The sequence below is a fragment of the Nannobrachium achirus genome (assembly GCF_963921795.1).
Source record: "Nannobrachium achirus genome assembly, chromosome: 3".
Classification (NCBI taxonomy): Eukaryota; Metazoa; Chordata; class Actinopteri; order Myctophiformes; family Myctophidae; genus Nannobrachium; species Nannobrachium achirus.
This window is the reverse complement of record NC_137812.1, coordinates 11,581,701-11,593,840: the sequence shown is the minus strand read 5'-3', so window position 1 is coordinate 11,593,840 and position 12,140 is coordinate 11,581,701. Positions and strand designations below refer to the sequence as shown.

At 44.5% G+C, this 12,140-nt stretch overlaps 1 protein-coding gene across 1 annotated transcript in view; it reads right to left on the bottom strand.

Moving 5' to 3' along the window:
- sh3pxd2aa (SH3 and PX domains 2Aa) overlaps positions 1–8,862 on the bottom strand; it is a gene marked incomplete at both ends in the record, with an annotated part of 311,051 nt that extends 302,189 nt beyond the window's left edge. Inside the window, one exon of the mRNA XM_080721366.1 lies at positions 8,791–8,862. Coding sequence (XP_080577492.1) covers positions 8,791–8,862 — 72 coding nt within the window. The remainder of the gene's footprint in view (positions 1–8,790) is intronic.
- Positions 8,863–12,140: the final 3,278 nt, after the last annotated feature.

The following is a 12,140-nucleotide window of genomic DNA, read 5'->3' as shown; positions in this document are numbered from 1 at the left end:
CCACTTTTTCTAGTCACGTGTTCAAATACTGGATTGTGATTGGCTTAAAACAGTAGTAAATGAGGCCACAATAGCCGAATGTGTGAAATGCCCGGATGTACATGCAAATGAGGCACATTTCCGAGATCAATACGCGATGAACGCATCCGGGGACTTCAGGAGGGAGTCGGAACGCTATGGTCGGAACACCTTTCCCCCCACCAACAAATGACGGTCGCAGCGGTCCTATGTTACCAACGTGCGTACTATCGTCGCCGATTTATTTGGATCCAATGCAATCCGCCAACTTTAAAGCCCCTTTTCTCTGAACCTATGCCTTTCTGGAAGCGAACAGCCTCTATTTACGGCCGGAACGGTGCTTTTAACTGACGTTAGCTTAGCTGTAAGCTAGGCGACCGAGTATTTCCCGGTGAATCTGTGCGCAAAGGTGGGGGCTTGGGAGTGTGGGGTCTGGGGACACGCACCACCACTGACTATTGCTGATGATGGAGAGGTTCTATAGCTTAGCCTTTATGTATTGAAAATGAGAGGCACTCTTGCCGATTTAGTAAGAGACTCGTCTCCAATTGCAAGATATTTAAAAGTTATTTGGGGCCATGATGATGATGATATCCTTTTCTTCCCACAACTAGACTAAGGATTTTATATTGTCTGTGTTATTGTTTACAACCACTGAACCACAATTATTCACGTGTGGCAAGATTCACTCGTTTTTAGTAGGCTATATAGTGTAGGCTTAGAAGAAGCCTTTTCAGAAGTTAATTTAATGATTTCCATTTAATGATTTCATTTATCCTCATCTAATGCACCGTATGCACGCTGTTTAAAGGCCGTGTAGGCTTTTCAGAAGTTAATTGAATGTTTTCCATTTGCGCTAATGCACGCAACTGTTTTCGCCAGGTTTTAAGGTCTTATTTTAGTTGTTTCTCATAAGCTCGCAACCCTCCTTGCCCATCGGCCCCCACCTTTGCGCACAGATTCACCGGGAAATACTCGGTCGCGTAAGGCGACATCTGTCTCAGCATGGAGTTGGCGCCATCTGGTGGTGAGTAGAAGATGTTGTTTTGTGGCACTATTTGTTGTTATGGCGGAAGTTTTATAGGCAATAATGATTGTAACTTAAGATCCTTGCAAGTTACAACTATGTGTTTTCTTTCATGTATATGGGAAAAAGTGGTAGAAAAGCTATTTACCACTCGGGGTCGGACATTATGCTCTGATAATGTCCTGTGTTAGGGGGTTATCGGACTCGGCTTCGCCTCGTCCGATCACCCCCTAACACAGGACATTATCAGAGCATAATGTCCTCTCACTCGGGGTAAATTGCTTACATACTATACTATACTGGGGCAGCAGTGGCTCAGGGGTAGAGAAACCGTCATTCGAACACGGAGGGTTCCTGAAAGGTTCCCAGTTCGATCCCGGGCTCCCCCAGTGTTAGTGTCGAAGAGTCCTTGAGCAAGAAAATAGTTTTTCAAAAAGTACTACATACTGTTAGCCTACATACTGTAATACACACAAATGTCTACCCGTCCATATTCCATAATGGGTTAAGCTCGAGACCCATGAAAGAGAAATGTGATGTATGATGTATCCCTGGAACCTGGTACATTTATGAAAAATGTCTAAGAATTTCTTTTAATTCATGATTTTCTTTTTTCACTTTTTGAAAATCTTTTGAAAAAAGATATTTCCGCACGACAACGTCGTAAGACAAAGTGTATATAGCACAGTGGTTAAGGTAAACACAGTGGTATGCTTCCACTTTTATCACCCTTCCATTCACCAGAAGGAAGGAGAGTTTTGAAACCTTATCTATGTGCCGTGTCCATGTCCGTGTGTGTTCGTGTTTGCAACCCAGCTGTCCGGTGGTCCCCACGGCATAACAGCACAACCACTTCCGTCGACAAAGCTGTGCGGGTCCCATATAACTCCTTCTCTCACGTTCTCTCATAGGATAAGCAGTTCCAGCTGCTTTCACAAACTGTGCAAATATGATTCAAATGGCAACTCAGATTACCCCTCTCAATCTCTCTCTCTCCCCGTCATTAACCCCTCTCTCTCTCTCTCTCTCTCTCTCTCTCTCTCTCTCTCTCTCTCTCTCTCTCTCTCTCTCTCTCTCTCTCTCTCTCTCTCTCTCTCTCTCTCTCTCTCTCTCTCTCTCTCTCTCTCTCTCTCTCTCTCTCTCTCTCTCTCTCTCTCTCTCTCTCTCTCTCTCTCTCTCTCTCTCCCCCTCCCTCCCTCCCTCCCCAGGGGCGCCAATTGGGTATGGCAGGGGTATGCAGCTGCCATACCCTGGGTCCAGGGGGGAAAATAAAAGTTACTTTTAAATATAAATCCACAAATGTCTCTTTGTCTATCTGTGCTGGTTATTATGTTGTTAAATTACAGTAAAATAACTAGAAATGCTAAATTTAACAGAATGGTCTCTTTAACAAGGTATTATAATTACATTCTCCTCACTTATATTCTCCCTGTCTTGACAAAATGGTATATTCCCAGGTTCTGCAGGTCAGCTACACAGGTGCAATTCATTATTCTTAATTGTGGCACGTTTACTAACATGACAAGTTTAGCTGCACTTGAACAACCATTCCAGGTTGCCATATCCAGCCCAAGAAACCGTAGAAAAAATAGAATTTACTTCTTAAAATAAATGTATCATGCCTGTTGCTAAGGTATGGCAACATGACTGGTGTCTTGCACGCGCGCGCGAAGGCGCGCGTGCAAGACACTAGTCATGTTGCCATACCTTAGCTTTTTCTGAACTGACGCCACTGTCTCTCTCTCTCTCTAGTTTCTTTCTCACAGAGACCGGCTTGGTCTCGTGAGACGGGGTAGCCAGGGAAACTAGGCCACAGACAAGTCCAATGAGACAGAACAGCTTCAAAACACTAACACTGCACTGCACTGTTACTGCACTGCACAGCGCTGCTCTGGGAAGCTCCCGCTCACCCATTACCACGCCATGCTAAATGTCAAACTGTACACTACAGTAGGCTGGCTGCTAGTTAACCCTGTACACCACTGCTTCCCAAACTGGCCGGGTTATTAGCTTATGTTTCTCACAACAGCAAACAAACCACCATACAGTATACAGGGTATCTACACATTTCTACGGTTACAATTTAATGACTTTTAAGACCTTTATTATAAAAAATTGGCCAAATTGTCAATATTACATGATAGGAGAGAGACAAACATTGTCAAAAAGAATTAATAGTTTTCGGGGGTCGTGGCCTGAAAAGTTTAGAAAACCATACTCTAGGACCGTAGATCGGTTCTGTACATGGACAGTTTTCCCCCTCTAAATCTTGTAGATCTGCAATTTGTTAATGTTCCCCCCCAGAATATGGATGCTGGAGGTTCTTCTTAGTGACCCTACAGTATATTCTAGCACCATATATATGTGCACGTGCTAAGCCTGTTTTTAACATATTTGATCACCCAACCCCAGCATTGAGCTTAGCGAGGTGGCCTGGGTCCGTCCCCATGCACTCATCACTATAGCGATGGGACGATTTCATATCACGATTATTGTGACAAAAGAAATTGCGATTTAGGATATTATCGCGATAATCAAAATATCCCCAACATCCATAAGAGTAAAATTAAAGGTAAATTGATCCAAATTGATTCCATAAATGAAACCTCCATGATACAATTGTTGTTTTTTTTTTATCACGATAAACGATAATATCGATTATCGTCCCATCCCTACTCACCACTGGGTCCGTCCCCATGCACTCAGCAGCACCAGTGCCCTCTGTCACCACCTCCCTCCCTCCCCCCAGCCAGCTATCCCAGGGGGAAGTGGCTTCCGCCTCAACTCTCCAGTACGTGTACACACAAATTATCAGATGACACTGAGGAGCAGTGTTGCCACATTTTGTGAGAGAAATAACTAAGCAACCAGGTCTATATGAGCCCAGCGACTATTGGCCATGTGAGCAATTAAAACCTATATACCGTACTCCCAAATAAGCAAACTACACTTTATAAACAAGCCCGAAAAAACGCGACCCGTAACTACCAATATTTGCAGGCAACTTTATAGAAAAACAAGTCTAAAGTCACTTATAATAAGCGGACATGGCAACACTGCCGAGAAGGAGGTTTTACGATGTGTGAGTGACAGCAATCACCTCCGGCTCAATATCAGAAAGACCAAGGCTGTGGTCTGGTGAGAGGAATACCGGCTAACCTCGTTCCCCAGCCTTATACATGGTAAATAGTGTATTTATATTGCACTTTTATTTAGTTACAATGATTGTGCATTGGGGCAGCAGTGGATCAGGGGTAGAGAAACCGTCATTAGAACACGGGGGGTTCCCGAAGGGGTTCCAGTTCGATCCCGGGCTCCCCAGAGTTAGTGTCTAAGATTCCTTGAGCAAGACTCCCCTAGTTGCTCCCGGTTAGCACTGAGCACCTCCGCCATCGGTGTATGAATGTGTGTGTGAATGGGTAAGTGTAGTGTTGTGACTGACTGGAAGCTGTTCTTCCTGAGGAGCCTCAGGTGCTTCGACGTGTGCGACAGACTGCTGCAGAACGATGCTGTACCAGTATGTGGTAGAACCAGGGTTGTCTTCTTTACCGTGGCGTGTTTGGTGCTAACATCAACACACGGGATGCTAACAAACTGTTGGTGAGGAAGACTATCTCTGTAGATGGTAGTCAAACTGGACAGTCTGGAGGTGGTCGCAGTAGGGAGGATGAGGAAGCTGAACCCTATAGCCTGCATCCCGGTCATCCACTCTACTATGGTGAGCTGATGAGAGACTCATACCCTCTCTGCATGACACACTAGAGACCCAGTCCTTTGTGCCAGTAGCAGGCTCTGACCACCATACGAGAACATAAGATCTGTATCTGTACTGCATGTTACTACTTGGCTTGCCTTAAAAACTTTATCTCCATATTCTGTCACACAAAAGCATCAAAAGTAGCAGATCCACAAGCTGTAGATCTGCTACTTTATCATTTGAATCCTGTTTTGGATGAGACGATATTACCGAACTCTGGCGAATTGCTGTTGAGAGTTCATTCATAGACTATACATAGCTTATACTGTATATTCATCCAGACACTAAATGGTACTACATCGTTGACAGTACATATAGTCATATATTCACTCACTGTCATTAGCGTATATCAAACCTGCACACTCACTGTCATTAGCGTATATCAAACCTGTACACTCACTGTCGATATACTGTGCATATACAAATTCATTCATATTGGCAATAGATATATGGTGATAGATCCTACATTCACAGTAGATTTATAGTGTATTTATCAATAGACTGTACATCCATACCGTATGTTCACTCATTCAGTGACCAGCTGCAGATATCTAGCTCCAGAATCTTTCATTTTAATTTCTAATTCTTGGATCGAAGGATTGATGGATGGATGCATTCTTGGACTGGTTCCCGTACCTCTCTTGTGTTTCATTCCTATGGCCGCTATTGGTTAGGCATCCACACTAAAGTCCTCAGTGTTAATTTAACTCAGGTTAAAATTGAGCTAAACTAACCGTAGACAAAAATGGCTCTGGGTTCATTTGGGTCCCAAATAACATAGATAGGTTATAAAAATGATGTGAATGATGCTGTTCCAAAGACAAGTTGTAACAAGTTTGAGGAAACACAGCCATTTCCTAAACAGCATCCAGTGTCTTAAACTAAGAATCCAATCTGTGAAAAGGACATCAAACTGTAGCCATTTTTTAACAACTACCAACATCAATGCAGTCAGTGCCAACTTGTATCTTATCTTGTAAATGTCTCATTTCCAAATCATGCCTATTCTACTAAACCCTAAAAAGGCGGGTACACAGTATAATCTTTTTAATGTATCCCTTTGTAACTCATTTTGGGTCCATTTGGTTACATTTGAATGCTCCCAAGAGATAAATTGACACTGCACCTGAGGGGACGTATCATTTTGTGGGAGACGTCCCTCTTATTGTGGGGTACGGTAAAACTGACACTGTTAAGTTCACGTCCATACGCTTCAATAGCGCATAACTGTATGTAAATGGCATGCATACATATTTCATGCAGACGAATTATTCAATTATTCACTATAACTGATAATGGGAGCACAGTGAAAAGGAGCTTCATCTGGTTCTTCTTGTTGTGTGCAAGTGGTGTGTTCACATATCGCCACGCGCCCGGAGGGCCTGATGCTGTATTGTAACTGGATCTGTGATCTACAGTACGATCATGTTCTTTTAATACACGGGTCATTTATTATGACTCGTATATATGGGCTGTGAACAGCGTCTCCAGGATGCCTTGAAGGGTAAACAGCTTGTCTTGGGCCCATGCGGGGATCAAACTAATAGCTACACTGGGTTGGATACGGGTTGCTATCAGTGGTTTTCAGAAAGTGGGGTGCAGGGCAGGGGCGGACCCCCAGGGGTCCTTCAGGCCAGGGGGTTGGAAGCAAAATTTGAAAATGATTCATACTTTGGATATTCAAAAGGAGCTGATCTACAAGCTACAGCCTGGTAGATCAGCTGTTTTTGAAAATAATTGGAAGAATCTTGAACAGAATTAAATCAAATTAAAAACACATTTCTTCTTTTGGGGTCCCTGGCACAAAATCATTTCAGATGGGAGTCTGTGGTCAAACACATACCCTACCAGTAAGACGCCTAAAGGGCGAAGTCGCGCCATCTGTCTTGGCCATATATGGATTCTGTCGTCTGACATCATACATACAATCAGAGGCGCCAAGTTTTGTCCACGTTGCGGGGGGCTGAAGCCATATCGAGCGCTACCCTCCGCCCATTTGCATACACACAAATAGGCTATAGGAGCGCTCCACGGGGTGCCACAACCCCCACAGCCCCCACAGACTTGCCGCCTATGCATACAATGCCTTTTATGCCCATATATGGCATTGGAGATCCCTCTTATGCCCATATATGGAGATCCATGCTCTGAGTATCTGACATCACTGTGAAGTCACCTGTGATGTCACAATGACGTGTCAGCCTTTTATGCCCATATATGGAGATCCCTGCTTTGAGGATCTGACATAACTGTGATGTCACAGTGATGTGTCAGGGGAACCACAGTGGCAGGCGTTATAGACAGAGATATGGTCAAGCTGTGACCGTTCGTATACTAAACTGCGACCTATGGTCGCAATAAATGTGGGGGTTTCTGACATGGAAAAAAGTAGAACCACTAATATAGATACAGTGGATCATACCATAAGCTGACATTTAGGTACAGAAGCTCCTCTATGCAGTTATGGAACAGAAATATGAACCGGAGAAAAGTGAAAGGTCTGAGCTCTGTAACTTCCATTTTAAATTCTACAAATGTATAACCTCTATGAAACTACAAGGGTCCATTTGGTTACATGTTGTAGGCTATCCGAGTGACAAATGGATACAGTTTTACACGGGGGGATTTTGCAGTGTAGCACTGAATGAAGTGCAGCATCATCAACCGAATCCCTTGGAAGAGTGTCTTAAGAAACTGTCAGTTGTATTTATTTTATCATCTTCATTTGGTTTCCCACAAAAAAAAAGGCTGCTTGTCACAAAGTGATTTAGGATGCTTAAATAAGTTCCAGAATAACATTTGCAAACATTGGGCTCGTCATGAATGTCTCCTTCACAGAGGAACCACATAGCTCAAGGGTCTTCAACACGGGGTCCGGCACCCCTAGGGGGTCCTCAGAGTTACCGTATAGGGGGTCCTTCAAATCTTTGTGTGATAGAAAAAATGTTATCCTTTTTTATATTAACCCCTAGTGTCCTTATTCTGAAAACTTAAGCCAAAATAGCAGATCTACAAGCTCACTTGTGAGCTTGTAGATCTGCTATTTTTGGCAAAGAGCTCTGGTGTAGAGGGGAAAAGTAGAGTGAAAGGTCAAGTTTATTAAGTAAGCCTATTGACGGTTCAAGTGGTTAAATATCTGAAAACACAAATTGTGACATGAATCCAAAATGCACTGATGATTGTGCTCCTCAAACAATGAAACTATATGGTGGAATCGCTGAACAGGTTGTGAGGGTCCCTGCTTCATATCTCTCTCAACTAAGGGGTCCTCGGCCTGAAAACGTTGAAGACCACTGGCTGGCATAGCTTTCAAATGATGCCTTCCTCCCCATTCCCAAACACAGTCAAGCATAAATGGCTAAATATAATAAATCAAAACAAGATCAGTGCTGGTCTTCGATAGGCTACCAACAAACACACTAAATAGCATGGCAGGTAAGCACATCATCATGTCTACTGGTATTGATTCGCAGCCATAAGGCTCGTTTCAGTCCTACCATGTACCAGATCCCCCCCCAGGGACGCTCCAGACAGTGTGGAAACTACATTAGTTCCACGCGAGACCGCGGTGGGCTGTGCTCTACGCATTATTAGCCTTATTTTGACTGTACCCGGTGTTGTGACAGCTGTCATATGATAGAGCTAAGACTGTTGGTGACATGATGATGATGATGTAGGCCCGTATAATAAATAGCACTTGTGTTTATTACAGCCTGTATCCTTTAGTAAATCACAGTCTGGTCCCCTTAACGTCGCAGAAAACGGATTTAGCTGCTGAGCTTTCCAATAAAACCTCGCAAAATAAAGGAAAATAGCACATGTCGCAGACTGTAAATGCAGCATTTTTTTTTGTAACTAACAGGCCCGATTGTCGTTATTTTTGAACGGGACACGGAGGTATACAGTATGTACGTAGGTAGGTGTTGAATAGGACCACGGACGAGAGACGAGACAGAGAGAGGGGAGGATGAGCCATAAAACAACTCACGTAGTGTTTGGACGGATTGCGCCTCTTCTCCACGTCCACGACTTTGACGTCCAGCACTGTCCGAAACTGCATCTTGATCCCACAGCACAGGTTTTGCATCAATAGAAAAAAAAGCTGTGTAGGTTAGTAGACAAGACGATCCGCAGCAGCTCCGAGAAAGGATAGAGCCTATAACCTCGTTGATCGTTGTAGCCTATATCACCAAAAATAAATTAAAATAACCATTCATTGAATGGTGTGCGCCGTAGTAGCGTTCATTCTTCTGCTATCCTCAGCCCCGGTGCGTCTCCTCTCCTTCTATCTATCTATCGCAGTTAAAGGGCAACAATCCTCCTATAGACTCCAGCTCCGTTCGTCGACCGCGATCCATGACAACTATAGTCTCATTGGGAAACTTGTCAGCCCGACCGCAGCCCCCACTGAACAACCGATCACTCCGATGGGGGTGTTATTAGAATGATCCCCCCCAACAATAAGAATAAATCCACTGTCTGGACCGCGAGGAGGAGACGGCTATACCGCGGTCCGGTTGGTTGGTGGTGGCTGTGCTGCTGTAAGCTCAGGCGGCGATCACCTCCGCAGAAATCAGATTTGTGAAAGAAGTGGCGAAGCGACCTCCTTTGTGTGATCGGACACAATACCTAGAGAGGAGGCGGAGGTGATCGTGGTATACCTGGAGCCTGGACTGGAGGTGAACATGCTTCTCAAGAAGCCCCCCCCCTCTCTCTCTCTCTCTACAACAAACCAACCGCAGCCGAGGACATTTTTAGGGAATGGAGTGTGGAGTGGGAGAGGGAGGATGGGCTTCTTGGAGCTGCCTGCACACCCCTCTCTCTCAACCACTTGAATATATAGCAGTTGTTTCTCAAACCTTAACGTTTCAAGGTCTCCCCTTAACTCTGACAGAGAGAGTACCAAATGGAACCAAATGGACCCTACGGGTACAGGTACGGTTCCATTTGGTACACTGTCAGAGTTACAGACTGTCAGAGTTACAGACCCCCCCCCCCTAAAGGAACCTACAGTCCCTGCCTGGAATCCACCTTTGAGAACCACTGGAATAGAGCACTCACAAGTAACAATATCACACACAAAAATGTTATATTAAAAAATATAATATTAATAAAATCATTAAGTGCTCGTGTAGGCTATGTGTAACGGTGTAAAATATTATTAAGTGGTTATCAACAAAAAAAGCTCCAACTCATTGCTAAATACAATGACTTTATATTCATCATCTCCGAGGGGGCACAGATAACTTTCATATTTGCGCCTTTATGTTGTCACAAACAACACATAAAACTACGCAAACGATCACGCTTTACATTTGCTGTAGGCAATAACTTTATTATACAAGCCATTCGGCGTTTGCCAGAGGATAAATCAAAGTGTTGTTTTCGGGTTGTTCCCTCATTTATCAGACATGATATATTTATTTTTTGCTCTAGCAACTGAGTCATGAGTTGCACACTGGCTGCAGACAGCGGCGTCAGTTCAGAAAATGCTAAGGTATGGCAACATGACTGGTGTCGCGTGCAAGACACCAGTCATGTTGCCATACCTTAGAAAACAGGCACGATGAAAAGTAAATTTTATTATTTCCCCCGGTAGCCAAGGTATGGCAGCTGCCATATCTTGCCATACCCAATTGACGCCTATGGCACACTCACTGGCTGCAGACATGCCGGAGCTGAATGTATGGCTACAGATGTTCCAGAGCCAGCCAATCAGCGGCCTGGCTGCTATAGGGCTAATTAACGACTAAACACTGCCCCCCTGTGCATGGCAACGCATGCCACCGTTTACCAAAGCCTTTTTGCACTGACCGTTGGACACTCTTTGTTTGGCTCTGCACTATTGGGTTGTATGGAGTATTTTGCTTGTGTTTGACATGGCAGTGAGATACTTGTAGCACTGACAAGCACTGACTGTTATGAACACTTTTGTTTGGCACTGTATTGATAAGTTGTAGGCTACTATTGCTATTACACTTACGAGCGTTGACTGTTTTGACACCTATATTCTTCTCTTTTTTTGGTGTACCTTGCTCTTTTACTGTGTACACTGTACGTATTTTTTTTTCTTTTTTCATATTTCTCTGTTTATAGGTGCACTGTTCTTAATTCATGGATTTAACAGTTTTTACCATGCTAGTTCTTTTTGAGCGGTGGTCACACCGTCTCCATAGCGTGGCCGTGTGTGTGTGTCTGTCTGTCTGTCTGTCTGTCTGTATGTAGCCTCTGGTGTATGTAGCCTGAGTACCTTGGGTGACCAGAGAGGTGCTGTTGAGTCTAGTCTGCCCTGAGCATCAACTGCAATACCAGTGGCGGCCTGAGTGACATCATGCATGCATGCATGGATGCATGGATGGATGGATGGATGGATGGATGCAGCCTCCACGACCACCGCTCAGTTCACACGGGTGTGATTTTTTTTTTATAATTCTTTTGCTGGCTTTGTTTTGCCATTTTAATGTAGCACTTTGAGATTCGTTATAAATAAAATGTATTATTATTATTATTATTAAGATATTTATATTCAGTGACTCTGTCAATGGAGGATCTACTAGAACTGTCAATATGTAGAGAGTCTTTATTTATAGTTTCGGCTTTTGAAAATAGCATACAATTTTGTCTTGCTTGAGTTCATTCTTCTGGCCAGAGGCGGCCAGCCTGGACTTTCCGGAGGGCCAATGCGAGCCACCACCACGCGGATCAGCCCCGGGGGGTGCTCTGGACAGTTGCGTCCAGGGCAGAAAAAGTATTTCTGGTAGCGAGCGGAGGGACTTGGGCTAAACTGTAATGGGGACGGGATCTACGATGGGATTCTTTGCCGTGCTTTGCCCGAACAACTTTGGTCCAGGGGTCCGGAGTGGAACTAGGCGTGGGTTCCAACTTGGGTTTTGTACCCTTGAGACCCCACCGGACGGAGGCATCCAGCCGCGGGGCGTTCGGTGCCAGCTGGACCCTCGCAGCTGGAGCAGTCGTGTCCAACTTGACCTCGCTGATGGAAACACACTTGGGCAGCCTCTGCGCCACAGCGACATTCTTGTGTATTCTGTTGTTGTTGGTTGCCATGGCTGCCAGTTCACACCTGATGTTGTGTGGGAGTCCAGACTTCACCAGATTGTACTGAATAACCGCTACCTTACACAGCGTCTTGAGACTAGGACTCAAGTCTAAGATCAACAGCTCATTAGTGGGCGTGGTGACTCTGCTTGTGTATCCTCCAAAGAGGATGATACGATCTCCCACCATGCAACAGGACATACCATACATTGGACCTGGTCCTTTCCCCTTGGGCTCAACCTTCTTCCAGGAGAAGGTTTCTGGACTGAACTTCCACAGATC